Raw genomic sequence first — 22,768 nt, forward strand, 5'->3', positions numbered from 1 at the left:
TAGACAAGATAATACTTTATTGATCTCACAATGGAGAAATTCACTTGTTACAGTTGGCGTTCAAGAAGATCACTCAGAGTTGTGCAAAAACAAACAGGAACATGTGTAACCAGTAAAATAGAAAAAAAGAGGTATCCCATGTACAACAAGCAGCAGAAATGCAACAATAGGTGAGTAACAACAATAAAAAATAGGATAAAAACTAGAACAGGTCATATAAGTAAAATATCGGGGTGTAAAGTTACAGTCCTAGTGAAGGATGCCAATAAGTGGTGCTGGTACAGGGAATAAAGTGCACCTGATACAGAGATTATTGCACATGTTACTTTACAGTCTTATTGTACAGTCTGACAGCAGTGGGGATGAAGGCTTTGCGGTAGCGCTCCGTCCTGCACTGAGGGTGTCTCAGTCTGCCACTGAGAGAGCTGCTCAGCTCTTCTACAGTCCCGTGCAGTGGGTGGGAGGTGTTGTCCATGATGGAGGTGAGCTTGGCTAACACCCTCCTGTCCCTCACCTCCTCCACAGAGTCCAGGGGGCAGCCCAGGACGGAGCTGGCCCTCCTGACTAGCTTGTTCAGTCTGTTCTTGTCCCACTCTGTGCTGCCCGGGACATGGAAATTATACCAGCACTGACCAAGAAAGATTGGATGTTATTGAAATCACAGACACTGTTTTAAACAACGGGAAGATTGCACTTTTCTGACCCGGCTGTTTGGGCTGTCACGATGATGACTTTATCGTTCAATGAATAACAGATAAACGATCAATTTTTGGGCTCGATATTTATTGTCTGTACATTTATTAGCATTTCCCACCTATTTTTTCTTTGTAACTGAAACAAATTGAGTTATATTATATTTCATGTTTATTGTTGATGATGAGGCACTTTTAGAACAAAGGTTTACTATCATTTTTATGCCCAAGAGTTGACAATATCCAGAATCGTTAGAGTCAATATTAATATTGTTTATCGCGATACGTTCTTGCCTTAATATGTCGAACTTCAGATTTGTTATCGTGACAGGCCGACCGGCTGCACTGACCCGGTAAAAAAAAAAAATGTGTTTTTGAGGCAGCCTTAAATATGAAGAAAGTTAAATCGAATCAATCAAAAGTTTAGAACTGCGCCTTTAGCCTGTTTTACAAAGTGCAGCTGAAGTGCCATCATCACACACGCATTTTCAAAGACCTACTAGTGCATTACCTTTGATAAAAGTGTGACCTTAAAGGGACTATACGGAGTTTAAAAATGTTAAATTAAGTTTTTTCTTCCCCCTACATGTTCCAGCCATGTCCTAAATTGTAGAATGAGCTCAGGCCTGTTCACCACAACTGCCTCTAAAATCCTGCACTGTCACTCATGCACGAGCTTAATATAGAAGGTGCAGTTACACGTATGACCTGAGATGGCAGTAGTGAGTATAAAATGGCTAACTTCCATCTAGCCCCTTTCAGAGCTAATAATAGCGACTCTTCACAGGAGTGTGGCCGCGTGTAGAGACGTCCTCCTCGGCCCGTCTGCTCACACTGTGCCGGGAGTTTCCTGTTGTTAGAAGAAGTTGAGTGTGTTTGTAGTGAAACGCTCGAGGCTTGAGTTATGATGAATCTAGCCAGTGCTCAGCTTTGTCCCTCCATAATATCTCAGCGGTGAGAATCAATCGTATTATTTTGCACCTGAAGCTGCGTTACAGCACGGGAGGGGCAGATGAGTGGGGTGTGTCCGAAAGGAACTGTGTGAGCTCTCCATCGTCTCCACGTCTGGATTTGGAGCCGTCATTGCGTCTCTTGCGTTAAAGCCGTACTAAGTAACGTGTTTACCTTAATAAATCCTTTCCGTAGTCCCGCTGGGGGTAATACAAGTGTTTATGGGATGATTGGAGGGTCTTTCATCTCCCCCTGGTGTCTCTGGCCAGAAAATCATGTTTGCAACTTGCCTGCCACCGGACCGGAGCCACCAATGCACACTAATAGGATCACGAAGAAGAAGCTAACATGCTAACGGGCAAAGCTAACTGCGGGCTAACGACACTTTAAACAGTATTTACAGCCAAGTTTGAGTGAAAAAAAATATTTCCATTGTATAATTGGATGAAAATATCCCTCTGTCCCTTCATCTTTTCTGTCAGCGTAGTATTTACTCCATTGTTAATTTCGTCGACTAAAATATTTAGTCTTAATTTTAGTCAGTGATATTTTTGACGACTAAAATTGGACTAAAACTAAACTAAACGTTTCTCATGAGACTAAAACTATGACTAAAATGTCCAGATATTTTAGTCGACTAAAATAAGACTATAATATAAATGAAAAGGAGAGACTAAAATCATCCAAACTTCTATTGACCGTCTGAAAGAACCACATATCATTTAAATTTACTGCCAAAGGAGCAGCTCTGAGCTTTGTTCATGTGGGAGCAGCTCCATGAAGCAGACGACCTGGTTAAATATGATTAGAATCAATATTATAAATATAAGTCGACTACATTTTTTTAAATTTTAGTCGACTAAATTGACATGCAATTTTAGTCGACTAAAACTAGACTAAAATTGAAAGTTTTTTTTTGACTAAATCTCGACTAAAATTAAATTACATTATAGTCAAAAGACTAAAATAAAATATGTTGCCAAAATTAACACTGATTTACTCTCCAAGACAATGAATAAGTTAAAAAATCGTAACTTGCTACGACACCTGCAGTTGCGCTTATGGCCTCTAGGGGCAAGAGTTACTTAGTGCTGCTTTAAGTTTTAACACAATTTGCTTAAAACGATATGAGATACAGGAAAAAACTAGACAACGTTCTCAGGAAGTCAATCAGAAAATGTGTTTTTGGGGGAAGGTGCTCTTTGGTGTTTGGGGAACTTAGACTCAAAAGAAAAACAAAAAACCAAAGCACTCCTCCTCCCACATCATAAATCTCTATTTACACTTAAAAAGCCTTTATTGTGCTGGGCTGTTGAACTATAAAAGCTTTAATACACATTGCTGGTTTCTTCCACGCGCATCGCCTTTGTCAAGACGTGTTTAGTAATGATTCAGCCCCAGAAACGGCCCTTTACATTTACACCAGACGAGACCCTGATGTTGGGGATGTTATTTTGAGATTTGCAACGAGGCCGAGCCATGTTGTGGATTAGTTTGGTCCGTTAAACCCGCGTCACCTGTTTGTTTGTGCCGCGGAGGATCTCATGACTCAAACCTCCAGCCACTGAACACGAGTTTGCGGCTCCGTCTGTGACCCGAACGTGACTAAGGCGGCGGCGTCGTGGTGGTTGGATACGTACATTTCAGGAGCAGCAGCTTTCACACAGAATAAAATGCCATGGAGATGATGCCTGTTGTGTGTTTTTAAATTTCAGAGAAGGTCAGTTTTGAGGGGAGAGATGTGCCGTTCTAAGCCCGGCATCGAGGGAAGGTGGCGCCAGGTTTGTCAGTTTGTCAGGAAGGTAAGAGCGACACGTGAGGGAGGAAAGATGTCAGGGTTTTTGACGGGAAAACTAGACCAAACTTACTCTTAACGATGAATATTTTATGATGTTTTCTCGACGTGCTCCCTCGTCTTTCCCTTGCTTATTCATTCACAAATACTGACATGTTTGGTGTCTGTGTGTAGAAAGAAAGGCGACCGAGATGATCCAAATATGGTTGCATTTCATTACACTCTTGCTTCAACATCTCCACTTTAGCTCCTACAGACTCCAAGCTTTCCAGTCTTGTACTTAAAGGAACAGGCTTCATGTTCATGTCATGTTCTTACCTGAGCTTAGACGAGTTCATGTGTACCTGTCTGGTCTTCACGCGTGCCCTCAGTCACGTAAGCACAGCACGGATGGCGTTAGCATTTAGCCTCTCCTCCTCTCCTCTATAGCTCCAAACGAGGTGAAGATAGAAGCTACCAAGCTCTTCCACGTTATCCCTATTTAAATATGGTTCCATGAGCCTTTACACCAGGGGAAGGCAAATTTGTGTCATGGAGGCCGATTTTCTTCATTTCCAAAACACCAAGGGCCGAAACTCCCGATTTTAGCCCAAAATAACGCACTTTTTCTCTACAAATATAAGTTTTGCTCATGATGTATGACCTAATGGGGTGTTTTACTGGGAAATGTGAACATATTGACAGTATTTTCCACATTTTAGAGTCCTTTTCATGTATTTGATCTCTGATTTATGAATAAATGTTTCTTCAAAATTTTCTTGGGGGGCCAAAGGTTTTATGCTGGAGGGCTGAATTTGGCCCCCGGGCCTGACGTTGCCTACCCCTGCTTTACACGATCCAAGTATAGTCACACAAAATGAAACACAACGCTACTATATTGCAAGATGTATTAATATTACTACGCCTTGCAACATAGTTCCCCTTTTAATCTGCTTATGGTTTAATTTTGTGTGACTCTACTCGGATCGAACATGTCTCATTATTTAAAACGGTGGCCTGTTCCTTTGAGAATATTTTCATATTACCAAAATAAATTTAAAGGTGCATTATGGAACTTTTTTTTGCTTATTTGACCTTTTTGTGACTCAGCGGCCGTATGAGTGGTGAGCATGATGCCTTTTCTTTTGATCACAGTGGCTCCAGGGTCGATTGTTTGGTAGGTTTTCACTGCTGATGGACCCTCTCCCCAGAAAACCTGCAAAACAGTTGATCCTGGAAAGTTGTAGAGGCCGTGCTGATGGAAAATAAATTATTAGGCGTCATGCAAACCACTCATACAGCCACTGGGTCACAAAAAGGTCAAATGGACACAACTATCAAGATGTGAAAGTTCCATAACGCCTCTTTAAAGGGACTATACGGAGTTTAAAAATGTTAAAATTATGTATTTTCCTCCCCTACATGCTCCAACAATGTCCTAAAAGCAGGGATAGGCAAGTTTGTGTCATTTGAATCATTCCCAAAACACCCAAGGGCCAAACCTCAACATTGTAGCCTGAAGTAAAGAACTATTTTCAGCAAATGCCAATGTTTTACATCAGTGGTTCCCAAGTGGCAGGGCTTTGGGACCCACCAATACCCTCGGATGACGAGCCGAGGACCCAAATAAAACTGTAATTTGTCATATATCGTATGAAATATTGTATTTTCCACACAAGTTTTTGTTGAAAGAGCAGTAGATATCCCATTAAGACTGAAATTATGATCAAAACAACATTCATTTTAATAGACACAGTTAGCGTTTCTGTGCAGTTTCAGATAGAAAATATTGAATTAAAGTTCCCAATAGACTCGAGACCCACTGAAAATGGTTCCGTGACCCACTTTTGGGTCCCGACCCACCAGTAGAGAATCACTGTTTAAAGGAATATAAGGAGTTTAAAAATGTTAAAATTAAGTATTTTCCTCCCGCTACATGTTCCAGCCATGTCCTAATGTGTAGAATGAGCTCAGACCTGTTCACCACAACTGCCTCTAAAATCCTGTACGGTCACTCAAAAATGTGTCACTTCGGCCCGAATTGCCGTCATGCACGAGCTTAATATAGAAGGTGCAGTTACACATGTGGCCTGAGGTGGCAGTAGTGAGTATAAAATGGCGAACTTGCTTCCAGCCCCTTTAACATTATATATATGACCAAGCGGGATGTTCTAACATTTTTAAAATGCTGACACTATTTCTTGCATTTTTAGACTACTTTAACAGGTATTTGATCTCTTATTTACACAATAATGTTTCTCAAAATCATCTTGGGGGCCAGAGGTTCTGTGCTGGAGGGCCGGATTTGGCCCCCGGGCCTGAGGTTGCCTACCCCTGTCCTAAAGTGTAGAATGAGCTCAGGCCTGTTCACCACAACTGCCGCTAAAATCCTGCACTGTCACTCAATGTAATATTAATATAGAAACTGCAGTTACACATAAGACCTGAGGCGGCAGTAGCGAGTATAAAATGACCAACTTGCATCTAGTCTCTTTAAACCTGTAAAAATAGGAAAATTGTGACTAAAACTGACGATTTTCACTTTTAAATGTTTGTTTTTCCGCCTGTATTTGCCACAAATGCACAATCTCTGTCGGACGGACGACCCCGGTGATTTTACGATATATTTCGGATTCTTGCGACACGATATTTTTGCAACATACGCAGTTCCTTCCTCAAAGGCCGCACAGACGAGCTCCAGGAAAAAAAAACACGCAGAATTCTCCGTATTCTTAGACCGGCTACAATTATAACATAATTGCCAACACGCAAGTACTGTAATCAATGGAAACATAATGATCTGTAAATGAGGGGGAAAACGGTCATTAATCAGGTCAATGAGGCTCTTCAGAACATGGGCTGAAATCAGGAACAAATGGCTCTCACTACATGTCAAGAGCTGTGGATATAAACGAGGCCTGTGCAAGTTCAAAACAGTCAAACCAAGACAAAACCGAGCCTTAAAACCAGTGGATTAACGATTCAAAGTCGCCGATGTTTCACTCCCCGAAACATCAAAGTACTAAAGAAAAAACGAGATCGAAAGATTGATGTGAACCCCCATGTCTGTGAAGGGTTCTTCTGGTTTCCCTTGCCACTTAAAACATGTACAATAGGCCAGGATAAGTGCGAGTGGGGGGAGGACGGAACAACCCGGCGAGGCGCGTTTACATGCATGAGTCCCGCTTCTGTCAATTGTGCCAAAATAAGGGCCATGAAAAAGCATTAAATTGGATTCAAACTGGCATTCAATCTAATTCTACTTAAAATTTTGAAATTCCTCAACATTTTTTTTATAGTACATATTGATAAAACGTGTTAAGTTGCATTTTTGGCTGAAATTGAGCACATTCTTTAGTCATCTGTCTCCAATTCTCTTTCCTCTGTTTGATAAAAAAGGCCTGTCACGATAACAAATTTGAATATTGATATATTGCTGAAGGGAAATATCGCGATAAACGATATTATTGTCAACTCTAAAGCATAAACAGCAGTAAACCTTTCCTCTAAAAGTGCTTAATCATATCTTAAAGGGACTATATGGAGTTTAAAAATGTTAAAATTATGTATTTTCCTCCCCCTACATGTTCCAGCCATGTCCTCATGTGTAGAATGACCCCAGACCTGTTCACCACACCTGCTTCTAAATAAAATCCTGCACTAAAAAAGGTGTTAATTCGGGTCTGAAGTGCCGTCATGCACGAGCTTAATATAGAAGCTGCAGTTACACGTATGACCTGAGGTGGCAGTAGTGAGTATAAAATGGCTAACTTGCATTTAGCGCCTTTTAACTTATCTAATCTGATCATAATCATACCACACTGCCGGCAATAAACATGAACTTTAATGTAAACTCAATTTGCTTCAGTTAAAAATCAAGCTTTACAAAGAAAAAAACGGGTAAAAATGCTAATAAATGTACAGACGATAAATATTGAGTCCAAAAATGTATCGGTTATCTGTTATTTATTGTACGATAAGTCGATATAGTAATTATCGTGACAGCTCTATATTTTTTTCTCCGTGTTTGTGGCATTGAAATATAGTATTTAGGCATTAAAAAAACGTTTTTCTGCTGATGAACTTTGTATCTGATGATTTTAGAGTATTATCTGCTGTTCCCACTTACCGGAAGCATATGTTATTTTGATTTAAGGGGAGACACTACAGGCAAAACTAAATTTTTTCAGGTTTTGGGCCAAACTGGTCTCTGAACATACAAGCTTTCACCCAGAAATCAAAAATATACCTAATCTTCACAATAACATGTTTAAATATTGCGCTGATTCAATGTTCCCCCATAGACTTATATGGGAGAATGCAATTTCAAGGGCCTTTTTCTCAAAACACATTTTTCTGTCATTGTGGCGACACTATGTCCGAGTCAGTCGGACCTAAAGACTTCACATTTTCCAGCATTGGACTGAACAATACTTGGAAGATTTTTTTCAGAGGGATTTTTCATTATCTAATCCCTAAGCCCCATTTATTGAGTTTTGAATGTCAAAAAACTGCTTGTTTTAAAACTAAAAAAGATATCCAAAATCCCCTCTGAAAAAGTCTTGGTAACTCATTCATCAATAAAATGAAACCATAAATTTGAATGTAGCTCTATCCGTTATTCAGATTTCGTCGCCAAAAAGATGGGAAATTTGGGGCATTTTTAGGCATAAAACACCTTGTTCTTACATGAAAAGATAAAATAACAGAAAACTTGCCATGTATTTTTTTCTCACATTTATGCCAGTGATCTGCAGCAAAAGTTTGAAATTGATATCTGTAAATATACATTTTTTTCCCTATTCACCTGCAGTGTCTCGCCTTAAACGAGTATATTTTGCGCTTACAGGCTAAAACCGTGTGTATTGTCCCCTCATGGCTAATATATCCAACGTTTTTGATCGATGTGTTGAGTAGAATTTTGATTTCGTGAACCTCCTCTTTTTTTGTTGTTGTAAAAGTAGAGCTCCGTGTCATGAGCTCACGGTGATCTGATCTGTGGAGGTGGAAGTGGAAGTGTAGGTTTTCTGTATTACATCCACAAAGGATCAGGTGCGTGTGTCATTAGCACTTAGCGTTACCGTGGAGACGTCAGCTACTCGGCCGCCGCATGAGAAATTTCTGTGTTTATTTGAGGCGGTTTCTCGTAGCACTGACAACGACCCATCGGTGCCCCTCGTTTCCCCCCCACGGTCCCGCGAGCCGACCCACATCAAACTGCAAATGTGGGCGGAGTTTGGTCTTTAGTTGCACTTTAAAATACATGAAGTTGCGTGAACTGAGTACTAGGGCTTTGGACAAAATTTCATATCTCGATGTTCATGCTAGATATCTCGATATCGATATGATACAATATAACTATGGGTTTGGTGGAAACCAAGCATTTTTCAGAAAAATCAAAACATAATAATAAACAGTGCAGTTTGCATCGTTTATATCTTGTTTTTTTTTTCAATTTGAATATTTTGAATGTTTATATCTCAATATCAATGATAACGATATATCTTTCAGCCCTACTGAGTACCGCCCACCTCTGCTAAAAAGCCAGATCTGAGCAAGGTCCTTTAGCCTCTAAACTCTCCTGAATCGAGCACATTTTCTCCAGTTTGCATTTACCCAAATCTAAAAGCTTCTTGGTAAAAATTGTCGAAATAGCAACAAAAATGAGATGAAAACGTGACGAAAAACCCACAAAAGAGCAACAAAAAAGTGACATAACAGTGCTGAGAAAGCGGCAAAAATTTGACGAAATGATAATGCATTGGTTTTGTATAGCACTTTTTCTGGACACTCAAAGACGCTTTACATTGCACTATTCGTTCACTCCATACTCGGTGGTGGTAAGCTACTATTGTATTGTAGCCACAGCTGCCCGGGGGTAGACTGACAGAAGCGAGGCAACCAGTCTGCGCCATCGGCCCCTCCGACCACCACCACTCACTCACTCACGTACTACATTTGCTAGGCTTCCTGGTGTTACTAAACGGTCTCCCATCCAAGTCCTGCCAGGCCCTGGCACAACAACACAATGAAAAAGATCCTTTTAGATCAGTTTTGTAGGTCTTAGCTTTCAAATGAGGCGTTTCACTGGCCTATAGGCTGTGACTTTTTAGATTTGGGTAAAGCCAAACTGGTGAAAATGCTCTTGGTGGTGGCGGGGATTAAGAGGTTAGAAAAAACAGCACTGAAACCAACTTAAACCTAAACAGGAAAACGCTAAAGCTCGGTCTAAATTAGGACCTGAAACTGGGTCATTGGTGAATTTTGGCAAAATTAAGGCCTTAAATTAAAAAAAAATCAATAAACTTGATTCAGACTGGTGTTAAATCAAAACTTATGGAAAATAATGTTATTACGAGACTATTTTTACAGCTTAAATTCACCAAAAAGACAAACATGGTCAGAAACGCTTTCATTCATCCGCACTTTTGCCTTTTCTTTTGAATATGTAAATCTCCCTCATTCCTCTGTTTGATTGAGTCTTTGCTTATCAGATTCTGTTACGTTTGTGGAGTTAAATGTGTTGTATTTGGGCTTTAAAAACGACACTAAAAACCCTGACAGTCAGAGTTTTCCCCCCCGACTCGTCCCGTGCTCTTATTTTGAAACTCCTCCGCTTCCTGTGGGCGTGTCCTCGCGCAGCGGCCGACAGAGACGGAGCTGTTTCCTCTGGGCTCCCTCGGCTCGGCTCAAACCAAAGCAGAGAGAGAGAGAGAGAAGGAAAGAGAGTTGTTTTTCTGTTCTGGATATATTTTCAAACGCCGCGGATGCCGTCGCTTTAAACATGACCGGGGCACAACCCAACAGGAGCCACCGCAGCTTCGTGAGTCACACCTTTTAATCTCACAGACTTTCACTTAGTTTGGGTGATATTTCAGAAGTTTAGACGACTCTCGAAGGCCTGGCTTTGTTCTAGCACTCGATTAAAGTTTGTTTTGCCCTTTGGTTTGTCGTAAAAGGAGGCGTCTGTGGGAGAAAAGTAGTCGTTAAGCCTTTTTCTTGAACTTGTGGAAATGTGGTAGGAAAGTTGGAAGCAGGTTTGGACACGACTAACAGCCTAAAATCTATGTTCTCCCCCTTTTAATTCTTTCAAAACATAAAGAAGTCAAGTAAAGGATGTGTTTTCTGCTTTAAAAAGTGTAGAATTAGATTTAAGTGGCTGTAAATCCGCATTCCTTTCAAAAATAATGCCACCACTTTGCTCCATAAGTTCAGTGAAGTTACAAAAGTCAGTGAAATTTCCTTTTTTTTGGTTGCTTTTTTCGCATTTAATTCAATCAAAAGTCTTAAAGGATTGTCCCGTTAGAAATAAAGTGAAAAGGCTTTAAAAAAGTGTCAGGTTTGACTCGCAGAAAGCCTGTTGTAGTGAGTGAAAGAGACTTAACGCCAAGGCTTTCAGCTGAATCAGGTCGAACAATGACTATAACAATAACAATGGGGCAAGTCTTTGGAAACAGGTCGGACCAAGAGCGGCGTTAAACTCCGGCTCAGACCAGACTCTGAGACGCTGCAAGTGAACGTAGGAATAACAATGAAATGTAGAGAGATCAGCGTGAAAGCTTTGCTGTAGTACTTTTGACTGTCATTCTAGGTTTTCAGCTAAAAATAAGACACTTTGAGCAAATCTTTGTAACTAATGCTCCAACAAAACTATTTCAAGAGAGGGATTTGGATCTTGTTTAGTTTTTGAATTAACTAGGTATTAGTGAAAAATAGTTTCAGGGACTACACAGAGTTTAAAAATGTAAAAGTTATTCATTTTCCTCCCCCTACATGTTCCAGCCATGTTCTAATGTGTAGAATGAGCCCAGACCTGTTCACCACAACTGCCTCTAAAATCCTGCACTGTCACTTAGAAAGTTGTTACTTCGGGTCCGAATTGCCGTCATGCACGAGCTTAATATTGAAGCTGCAGTTACACGTATGACCCGAGGTGGCAGTAGTGAGTATAAAAATAGCCAACTAGCCCCTTTTAAGTACTACTGGTATGGGAAAAATAAAAGTACAGGAGAGAATATATCCTTAGAGATCAAGTTTTGATGCCCGTTGGTCCAGGGGTGGGTAGAGTCGCCAAAATATTCACTCAAGTAAGAGTTACTTTGAATTAACTTTTTAAGTACAAGTAAAAAGTAGTGACCCAAATAATCAGTCAAGTAAAAGTAAAAAAGTACTTGGAGAAAATGTTGAGGACTGTGACTGTTAAAGTTCCAATTATTTTCAATGACGCCATAAATTGTGTGAAACAAAGTATAACATTTCCAAGAAAATGGCAAGAAAATACCGAATAAGAACATAATTCTAAAAAAGATACATGAGATGAGCTGCATATTTGTTTTTTCATCAGAATGAAGCATTGAGAGCACAGATACTTCATTATAATTTTACTCAAGTAGAAGTTAAAGCAGTACTAAGTAACGTGTTTACCTTAATAAGTCCTTTCCGTAGTCCCTCTGGGGGTAAAACAAGTGTTTATGGGATGATTGGAGGGTCTTTCATCTCCTCCTGGTGTTTCTGGCCAGAAAAACACAATAGCAACTTGAATGCCACCGGGTCGGAGTCACCAATACACACTAATGGAATCACGAAGAACAAGTTAACATGCTTGCGTGGAAAGCTAACTGTGGGCTAGCGGCAATTAAACAGTATTTACAGCCAAGTTTAAGTGAAAAAAATTATATCCATTGTGTAATTGGATGTACAATATCCCTCTGTCCCTTTGTCTTTTCTGTCAGCGTAGTATTTACTCTCAGGGAAAATTAATAAGTAAAAAAAATCGCAACTTGCTTCGACACCTGCAGTTGCGCTTATGGCCTCTAGGGGCATGAGTTACTTGGTACTGCTTTAACAGTACGGTATGAAAAAACTACTCAAAGAAGTACAATTTCTTCAAAAAGTTACTGAAATACATGTTCTTGAGTCCTGCCCGAAAACTTCATTTTGAGAATACGGCCGTACAGTTTGCTGCCTTTCTTTGCTGCTGCTGTCTCCCCTAAAGGACCATATTTGGATTACAGCGCCCTCTCACTTGCCTTTCATGCTACACGTGGATACCAAACATGTCAGTATTTGTGAATGTAGGAAAGATGAGGTGATAGTGATTCGATTTTGAAACTAAAGTGGGATCAAAAGGCGTTAAATCTGACGCGCTGCTTCTTGCACAAACCCTGAACGGACTCATTTCATTGATTCCAGCAGTCAAATTGCCTCCACTACGACCAGAAACTAAACCAGCCCTTTGTCCTCGTCGGTGCAGCGTCTGTGTCCGACCTTAGCCCAGTTTTTCGTCGCCGCGTTTTATTTAATCTGGGATCAGACTGAAACGACCTTATTCAGGTTCGGAGAGATTTCTAAAAATACTTCATAAACAAACACGAGTCGAAAGCTGGATCTGACCTTGTTCTTTGACGTATCGCGGGGAAAGCGAGAGGCTGAGACAGAGCCGCAGCTGGGAAAGAGAAGTGCACCATTTTTTAAGAAAGATGTCGTTCAAAGCCAGAGAATGAAAACAAAGCGAAGCCTGTTATAGAAAAGGGTCCAGCTTTGGGCTGAAAGAGGAGATTTATGGCTGGTCAAATTGTCGTTACTGCAATGTTGGGTGATGAAAGATCCATAAAGCACAGGAACATAATACATACATTCCTTTTCCTTTTGTACTTTAGAAAAATATAATTATGTCATTGCAGGCAGTGTATGTCATGCCATGTTGCTTATGACATAGATCGTTCACATTTGTCTCCGCTCGTTTGGCCGATGCTCTTACATAGGTCTGTCACAATAACAAATTTGAAATTCGATATATTGAGGCAGGAAAGTATCGCGATAAACGATATTATTGACTCTAACGATACTAGATACTGTCAACTCTCTAAATCTTTGTTCTGTAAGTACATCATATCCTAGGACTGGGCGATAGATCGAATTGATTCAGTTAGTTCATGCTTTTATAAACAGATGATTTGGAAAATGGCTAATCATATAATCGAGTCCGCCGCTCCATGTCCCCCAAACGTGCGGCCATTTTGTCAGCGTTTCAGTCGCCCTGTAGTGAAATGACTCCAGAAGAGAAGCAGAGACTTTCTGACGATCTGTTGCTTCACAAGTGTTGTGTTTTAAGAGGACGCGGTGGAGTTTTCTTTCTCACTTTCCTTTACTCTGCTCCTGTGCCTTTCTCTCACTCTGCTCTGAGCGCACCATTTAACTCCGCCCCTTTCCCTTGAGTCTCCATGGAGACGGTTGTCAATCACAGCAGAGGCTTGAAGACGGTAAAACTAGAACACTTTTGAAAACTCCATGGCTTATTAAGAGGTTTTACTTTTGAGAGCAGACGAGGAATGTCTAAAACAGAAATAACACTTTTTAAATAAAGAGTTATATTTTCTTAATGGGCCAAATTGTAGCTGCATTATGAAATATTAATGAGCAGTTTGAGCAGTTTTCTTCTTCTGAAAGATCAGGAAACTTTTTAAAGTTTATTTCAAATAAAATAGTCCAAACTGAGTAAAGCCCTATCATATCCTTTAATGGGGCTAGATGCAAGTTAGCCATTTTATACTCACTACTGCCACCTCAGGTCATACGTGTAACTGCAGCTTCTATATTAAGCTTCTGCATGACGGCAATTCGGACCCGAAGTAAAACATTTTGAGCGACAGTGCAGGATTTTAGAGGCAGTTGTGGTGAACAGGTCTGGGCTCATTCTACACATTAGGACATGGCTGGAACATGTAGGGGGAGGAAAATAAATAATTTTAGCATTTTTAAACTCTGTATAGTCCCTTTAATGCCACACAAGCTGCAATAAACATGAAATATAAAGTAGCTCAATTTGCTTCAGTTATAAAAGTTTTACAAGAGAAAATCAGGCGAAAATGCTAATAAATGTACAGACGATAAATACCGAGACAGAGTCCGAGTCCGAGTGAGAGGGGACATCAGGACAACCCCAAAACTCAATTGGAGCGCCACGCCCGCACGCACAGGGAGGCGGCCATTTTGCCTTGAAACCCGGACATCGTCTAGACTAATTTTACGTTTTAACAAACTAGTCCCTGGTTTTTCGTCAGATTTATCGTTTATCAGTTTTTTTATTGAACGATAAGTCGATATAGTTATTATCGTGACAGGCCTAATCGTACAATTAATAACTTCCTTGTTTACTTGATTAAGATACGCTGCATCGTGTCTGACTTTTCTCTCATTGGTTTATATGCCTGTCGGGAATTCAAGGGGGCCCCTGATTTAATTGCAAAATGCCTCATGTTGTTTAACCTTTTATGTAATGATTTGAATCAAAAATAAATGTAGAATTGAAAGCCGATGACACAGATTATCCCCACTGAGTATGGAGTGGTGTTGCAATGTAAAGCGTCTTTCAGTGTCCAGAAAAGTGCTATATAAAAACCAATGCGTTATTATTAGTTCTATCATGGAAAGTAAAATCTCACAGACGGCCTTTAATCTCACGAAGTCAAAATGAGCCTCTTCACATCTTCCTCAGTGATATTTATCCAGGCGTGTGATTACGACCAAAGACGGATGAATATTTCTGCCATGAATTTGAGTTTGTGCTGCTTCTCGGCTCGGACTCTGGCGTGTGGTCGCCGTGTTATTTTCGTTTAGTCTCTGTATCGAGGTCAGCTCGTTGGGGACAGTCGATATGGAGCGCAGCTGACGCGGGACATTCGGACAGCGAGGTCTGGCCCTCGCTCCACCGGATCAATGCGGGGTCTCACTGCCAGAACGCTTTTTAAAAATCAACACCGTCATTTCAGATTGCGCTGTGATGAATCTGCACTGGTGTTTGTCGCTCACGTGGAGCCAGAGTTCTTTTCTTCTTCTTTTTTTTTTTTACTAGCGCTGAAATGAAACTGTTTTGTCCTTCTGTAGTTTGCAGTGGTTTGTGGAAAAGGACGGTCCATGTAATTATAAAGCATCTGTATCTATGTTGAGCTTGTAGGATCGTTTTTGTTGGCGTTACTGCGACAGAGACTCTGGGAAGTGACCCTGAAAGTTGTGAAAAGTGCTTATAAACTCAAAGACATTGGTGTCGGATACAAGTAGCAAAACCTTCACTCACCGTTTCATTTTTGTGAACTAAAAAGTGTCAGGTAAAGAGGGCTTTTGAGAGATATGTTTGTGGCGTTAAAAGTATTGTGTTTGGGAATTAAATAGCATTACAGTGGACTTTCTGCTGCCTGTTTAAACCCTGTAAGTAACATCCAAAGGGAAATACTCATAGCTTCAAATAGAAATCTTGCTTTGAAATGCGTGATTCTTTTATTGGTGTTTATTGGTTTACTGATCCAGCTTGTTATTTTCTGATACCGAGATGCAATTATCTATTAAGGGGACTATACAGAGTTTAAAAATGTTAAAATTATGTGTTTTCCTCCCCCTACATGTTCCAGCGATGTCCTAATGTGTAGAATGAGCTCAGACCTGTTCACCACAACTGCCTCTAAAATTCTGCACTGTCACTCAAAAAGTTGTTAATTCGGGTCTGAAGTGCCGTCACGCACGAGCTTAATATAGAAAAATATGTTTAAACTCAGCGAATTCAAAATGAGATGCAGCATGTCCATATGAACTGAGATTAAGTGTAACTTGTGTTTTTAAAACTTTCAGAGCCATAACAGGTATCTCTGGGCAGTATCGGATATTTGTAGCCGATGCCTGATCCGTATTGGATCAGTGCATGCAAGTATTTTTCCAAACTAGCGCAGCCCCTACCTGGAAATACAACATTGCGCATTGCACTATTTAGACATGTTCTGCAAAACTGAAGCTTAAAAAAAAGATTTTGGGATGATTTACCTTTTTAAAATTCAAATATTAGTCCTAACGGCGTGACTGAAGAGAAAAATGCTACTCCAGGTCTGTTTTTGAGGAGGAGCTTTATAGAAACATGGTTTAAGGCTGTCCCCATTAGGATTCCCCTTTGACCTCTGCAAATGTGTTCCCTCTTTTACATGCGATTCTAGTTTAATAATAATAATAATAATAATAATGCATCGGTTTTATATAGCGCTCAAAGACGCTTCACATTGCACTATTCATTCACTCCATACTTGGTGGTTGTAAGCTGCTATCCTCTAACAGTCTCCCATCCAAGTACCGACCAGGCCCTTCCTGCTTAGCTTCCCAAAGTCTGACGGGATCGGACATAGCAAAGGGGGTGTGGTAGTTCATGTGTTTACCTTTATCTTGATTGTTTTCCTCTGCAGATAGAGCGTAGCCCGTGTCAGTAAACGGTATAGGAGGAGTGGGAAGGGCATCTGACACAGCGATGTAGCTGTTTTAAGTCGTGCTCTTACACTTGCTCTGACTTGTAGCAATAAAAGGATCTCGTAAATGTCTGTCATTTATGCTTTTAAAGCTCTGGAGCTCGTTGACCTTGAGTAAACTGTTTGGGAGTTAAAGTAGCTAAACTACTAAATATTGTCTACAAGACTGTGTGCAATTATATAGGTGATACAGTAACAGTCAAAATGTATAAATCCATGGTCAAGCATTCATCTACATTTAAAATCAGTTTTTGTACTGTAACATCAACCTGCCCAGGGACAGGTGGAAATTAGCATCTTTGCTATAACCTGGTACAATGCATCTTTCCTTTTGGTCAATGTTAAATTGTGCACTGTCCCTGTCTAAATAAAAACCATACCATACCATACAGAACAATACTGTATGACTCTGAGGTCCTTTGTATTGAAGCGTTTAGTGCTGCACGATATGAGGGAAGAAATTGCATACAGCAACTATTTACTCAATTTCTACTAGATATTTTAGTCTATTCTTCATGTGATCAAAGGTTTTCTCAACTTATATAGCGCTTTTCCACCTACTTTAAGCACTTAATGGGTCTAGATGCAAGTTGCCCATTTTATACTCACTACTGCCACCTCAGGTCATAATTGTAACTGCACCACCTTCTATATTAAGCTTGTGCATGGCGGCAATTCAGACCCGACTTTTTGAGAGACAGTGCAGGACTTTAGAGGCAGTTGTGGTGAACAGGTCTGGGCTCATACACCTTAGGAGATTGCTGGATCATGTAGGGGGAGGAATATACATATTTTTAACATTTTTAAACTCTATAGTTCCTTTAAAGCACTTTACAAGAAGGAGCCAGTCACCCATTCACACTCTCTCTCAACGCAGCCCTGATTATGAACGTTTGACCACTTTATAGCATTGTCGTCTCGCATGCGTCATGTTCTAATCAAAGTGCCAGTTTTAGCTCGACATCGTCACGTTATCGTCACACAAAAAGGTGTGTCAACAGAATAATTTCATGGAGCTTCATCTTTTTTTACTTGTTTGCAAATCACAAAACTTGCCATACATTTCCCAGAGGTCGCTCGGCTTGTTGTAATAGTTGAACATGGAGTTGCGGAGCGAAAACGTCCTCCCGTGTCTCACCAGGACGTGACCGCGCGGCTGCAAGTATGAGCGTCGCTTCTCGATACCTTTGTCGATACCACAGTGTCCCTCTGTGACTCACAAGAACGTAAACATCTTTAACAGTTGTTCCTTGTATGCAAATAACCCACGCACCTGAGTGGCACTAAACCAGTTCTGCATCTTTTTAACATGACGGGACACGGCGAGCGTTTATCGAGACTAATTGGTGGGAACCTCATTTAAATTAAGCTCTTTTAGATAAGATTTAAACGAGATATCGATGTTTGTAAGTTTCCCCTGAAGGATTGTTGTGACATTTTGCGAAAACAAGCCGCACATCTGATCGTAATGTAACTTTCCGTGTGAAGATAACTGGATGTTTAGTAAAAATCTGGCGGCCTCGTGTCGCTGTAAGTACCACCGTCCTCTGCTCTGGTGTGAATGGAGTCTATAAATACCTCCTGTTTTTCCTGTGCAGCTCTAACTCATGACTCACTGCCCGCCGGAGCAGGTACAGCCTCTGCTCGGCTGCAGGCGTCCACCGAGGTTAGGCTGACCCAGGCCGGGGGAAGACGCCGAGACCAGGGGTTCTCGGATTCCCAAGTCGACCCAAAGAAGAGTGTCCGCCTGGATGCAACTGATCTGGGGCTGCAGTTGGTCGGGTCTAGGTTCAGCAACACGATTAGGCCTTTTTAGAGAAGAGAGGAGAAGAGAGGAGAAGAGAGGAGAAGAGAGGAGAAGAGAGGAGAAGAGAGGAGAAGAGAGGAGAAGAGAGGAGAAGAGAGGAGAAGAGAGGAGAAGAGAGGAGAAGAGAGGAGAAGAGAGGAGAAGAGAGGAGAAGAGAGGAGAAGAGAGGAGAAGAGAGGAGAGGAGCCCTTCCTGGACCTCCGCGAAGTGTGATTTAAAAAAAGGTGTTCTTTGGAGCAGAGAAAGTCATTCAAATAATAGAGAAACCAAGGCGGTCTCCAGGGAAGTTAATCTTTATTATGGCATGTTTAAAAGGACAAACACTACACCAACGCGTTTCAGCCTAAACTGACCTGATGCGTGACGTGAACAGAGTCCTCACTAAACCTTGCAGGTCATACGAGATTTAAATTTCACATCATACTACTTTTGACAAAGTTGATTTAAAAAAAAAAATAAAATATAATCTCGATCTATCGATTTTATTGGCATTACATTTGAAAGGATCTGCTGGTCTTTCATATGAAGAAAGTTACACAGAGTCCCGTGCGGAGTGCTCTGAAACACTGCTAAATCCTTCAGTAATGCGTATTCCAGCATGCACATCTGTACGAGCGCCGCCTAAAACAACCACGGTTCATTTGTAATGGAAATGCTGAACGTGTAATACCGTCCCGTGTGGTTTACTGTGGTCAGTCAGCGCTGGGTAAAACAACATGTCCCCAAAGACAGATCAGCTGTCGACCTGAAAGACCAGGTTATTTCTTCTTCCCCGATGGAAGAGGACGATGTTTCACCAAGCTCTGATTGTGAAAGAAGTTGAGGGTGCATTTGATGAACTGGTCGCCACACAGTCGGTGATAGTGGAGCGGGGTCGCCTCATGATCGAAAAGTCCTCCTGCAAGTGCACACTGCTATGTCCTTGGGCAAGACACTTCACCCACCTCACCTCCAGTGTCTGCGTACATTGGTTTGGGAGTGAGAGAGTGAATTGGTGCCTAATTTCAGCCCTGTGAGGCAACTCCTGTTGTGATATTGGGCTATACAAAACCATTGATTTATTGACTGATTAATGTTGATGTAAAAGTGCTATATAAGTTGAGACTATTTACCATCTTAACCCTATTGAGGATCTTTGGGATGTGCTGGAGAAGGTTTTGTGCAGTGGTCACGCTCTCCCTTCATCAGTTCAAGATCTTGGTGGGAAATGAACATTACACTGGATCTTGTGACGTTGCAAAAGCTTTTGTAAACAAAGCCGAATATGTGCTGTAATCAAGGCTAAAGTCATTCTTATTTAGTATCTGCATGAACAAAATCAAAAAGGTATTGGTTGTAAAAAGTGCCCAATTTATCTGATAATCTCTGTCCTCTTTGTATTTTATCACTTTGTAACACTTTATTATTGACCATAATAAAAGGACATACCTGTTGATTAAAACAGGCCTAAATGTGCTCTGTCTGAACTGATGCTTAATTAATTAAAGTGGTCGTATTAAATGTAACCCCGGTCTCTCTGTCTCCCGCAGCACTCGTCGCACAGTAATGGGCGACAGGAGGTGGGCTCTCGCTCGTCCAGGACGGGCGTGAGGACGCGCAGCTCCGAGGACCCGCAGCCGCCGCACGTCGGCAACTACAGACTCCTCAAAACCATCGGCAAGGGGAACTTCGCCAAAGTCAAGCTCGCGCGGCACATACTCACCGGCCGAGAGGTGAGACTTTCATGACTTACATGTAGGGCTGGGAACTGTTACATTTTTAGATACCAATACTTTAACGATACTTGGTTTTCGATAACTAAACAATATTTTTTCCGATGCTTATACTACATTATTTGTCCTATATAGAACCATAAAACAGAATAACAATGTTTATTTATTATTTTTCCTTCCATTTCATTTCTTTTGCATTTGTATCATTTGTTTGAGGTGAAACAACTGCAGATGGAAACTAGCTCAAGCTAAATCTGGTGCAAAGCATCTTTAATTAAAGGGACTAGATGCAAGTTGGCCACTTCATACTTAAGCTCGTGCATGACGGCACTTCAGACCCGAAGTAACAACTTTTTGAGTGAGCAGGTCTGAGCTCATTCTACACATTAGGACATGGCTGGAATATGTACGGGGGAGAAAAATACAGAATTTTAACATTTTTAAACTCCGTATAGCCCCTTTAAGGTTTTTAGAAACCAAGAAACTTCCTTTAACTACAAAAGGGCAGAAAAAACACAAACATTTTTTTCCCCAATTAATTTTTTTTCCTTATTTTCTTCCTTTTTGTCATGCAAATTGTTTAAAAAAAAAAATGAAAATTCTAAATGTTTCCCAAATTTACCCAAATGTTTCCACTTAATTTACCCATTAATTTTTGATTTTTTTCTACTTTTATTTTACTTTTTTTCTTTTAAATGTTGATGACCAACAGCATCAAAACCTGAATATAAAGATTTTACATTCTTTTTTCTTCTATACCAGACTGTTATAATGTAACAGTACCCAGCCCTACTTAAATGTCATAAAAAGTGATACATTGCATTAAGAAACTTCTATACGCTAATTCTTATATAAAGTACAATCTCGAAAGGACTGTAAATTCATTAATGATTTCTAATGAGGCTTTGACCTAAATGTGGTTGATGGTTGACACCAGCTGAAAACATCTGGATCGTTCAGATTTTGCGATGTTTAAAGGCTAATGCTAACGGCTATAGGGAGAATACATTGAACATACTTTGATCTAACGCCGCTTCTCCTTTTTATTTCTTCTTTCCTCTCTTTGATTCTTGTTTGCAACTTAAAGCATACATTTGTCTCATGTTTTGGCGCAAATAATGTAACATGTGGGGAAAGAATTGAATGTAAACTTGCTGGAACAGGTTTTATTTCATGAAAAGAGCCAGACCTTTTCTTTCTTTTTCCTGCCCTTTAGCTGCAGCTCCGGTGTAATCGCTGTTCACCCGAGCCCACTGTGTCCCTCCATGTACTGACTATAAATACTTGTGTTCACAGGTGGCCATTAAAATCATAGACAAGACCCAGCTCAACCCCAACAGCCTTCAGAAGGTACAGTGTGTGTTGTTCTACTACTGCTGCTAAACGAACTACAGAGATGATTATTCTCCCTCTTCACCTTTGCCTAAAAGTCGTTGGCTTCACGAAATCTTTTCACAGTATTTTGAAGGACTTTCACCTCTTAAGTGCATTTTCTCCAGTTCAGCTTTACCCAGATCTAAAAGGTTACAGCCTATAGGCCAGTGTATAGTCTCATTTGAAAGCTAAAAAAAACTCAGCTAAAATGATTTTTTTGATCGTTTTGACATTTGTTTTCATTGCTTTTCTGTTGCTCTTTCGTGGCATTTTTGTTGCTTTTTCCTACATTTTTTCCGCTCATTTTCGTTGCTATTTTGACACCTTTATGCAAGAAGCTTTTAGATTTGGATAAAGCCAAGCTGGAGAAAATGTGCTCGGCTTAGTGCTGAAAGATACAACGTTTTCGTATCGATATCGAGATATGAACATTCAATATATCAATATCGCAAAAGAAAGCTATATCGTTATCGCATTGATATTGAGATATTAAAAAATCGAAAAAGCAAAATATAAGCGATTAGGATATTCATCAATAAAACTGCACTCTTTTGTATTATGTTTATATTTTTTTAGTTTTCACCTAACCCATAGTTATATTGTATCAGGATATCTGGCATGAATATCGAGATGTGATATTTTGTCCATATCGTTCAGCCCTACCTCGGTTCAGGTGGGAAGACAAGTGTTGTGTAAAATCTTAATTCTTCCAACCATCTGAAAACCTGCATAAAGGTCTGAAGAAAGTTTTTTTGAAGAATTTGATGAATGACTGAGGGGCTGAAATCATGAAGAACGTTTGCATGCCGTTGTTCACTCTTTGCGCTAGGTTATGCCATTTGACGTTAAACTTGCTTGATTAAGTTGGTTCAGTCCAGAGTAGTGTCTGCATGAGCTAGAAAGTGGACAGAAAAAAGGCAGGTGCTACCGAATAAGAAAAAGCATCAGTGTCCAATGTATAAAAGGTGAATAAATAATACATTTTTCATTTGTTTAACTTGGTGCCGTCTGTGGCGATGCGTCAGGCCCAGATGTGAAAAGAGAAAAGCATCATCTGCTCGGACTAATCCTACAACCTCTGACTAATAAAGCGAATGCCCGTCGAGGTGAGCTAAAGCTCCGGGGACAACTGGGCTAAATGATAAAACTCCATGGCTGAAATGACGTCCCAGCAC

General features: G+C 40.5%; 1 protein-coding gene across 10 annotated transcripts in view; it reads left to right on the forward strand.

The window, feature by feature from the left end:
- mark3a (MAP/microtubule affinity-regulating kinase 3a) overlaps window positions 1-22,768 on the forward strand; it is a 105,760-nt gene that overhangs the window by 4,889 nt on the left and 78,103 nt on the right. For 9 of the 10 annotated variants that reach the window (XM_079573452.1, XM_079573457.1, XM_079573456.1 and 6 more), the window contains exons 3-4: window positions 20,037-20,219; window positions 21,516-21,569. In XM_079573452.1, coding sequence (XP_079429578.1) covers window positions 20,037-20,219; window positions 21,516-21,569 — 237 coding nt within the window. Of the gene's footprint in view, window positions 1-10,043; window positions 10,241-20,036; window positions 20,220-21,515; window positions 21,570-22,768 lie in introns of those variants that run through there. The other variant, XM_079573454.1, reaches the window with a different exon arrangement.

The sequence above is a fragment of the Gobius niger genome, assembly GCF_951799975.1.
Source record: "Gobius niger genome assembly, chromosome: 16".
In the NCBI taxonomy this organism is placed as follows: domain Eukaryota; kingdom Metazoa; phylum Chordata; class Actinopteri; order Gobiiformes; family Gobiidae; genus Gobius; species Gobius niger.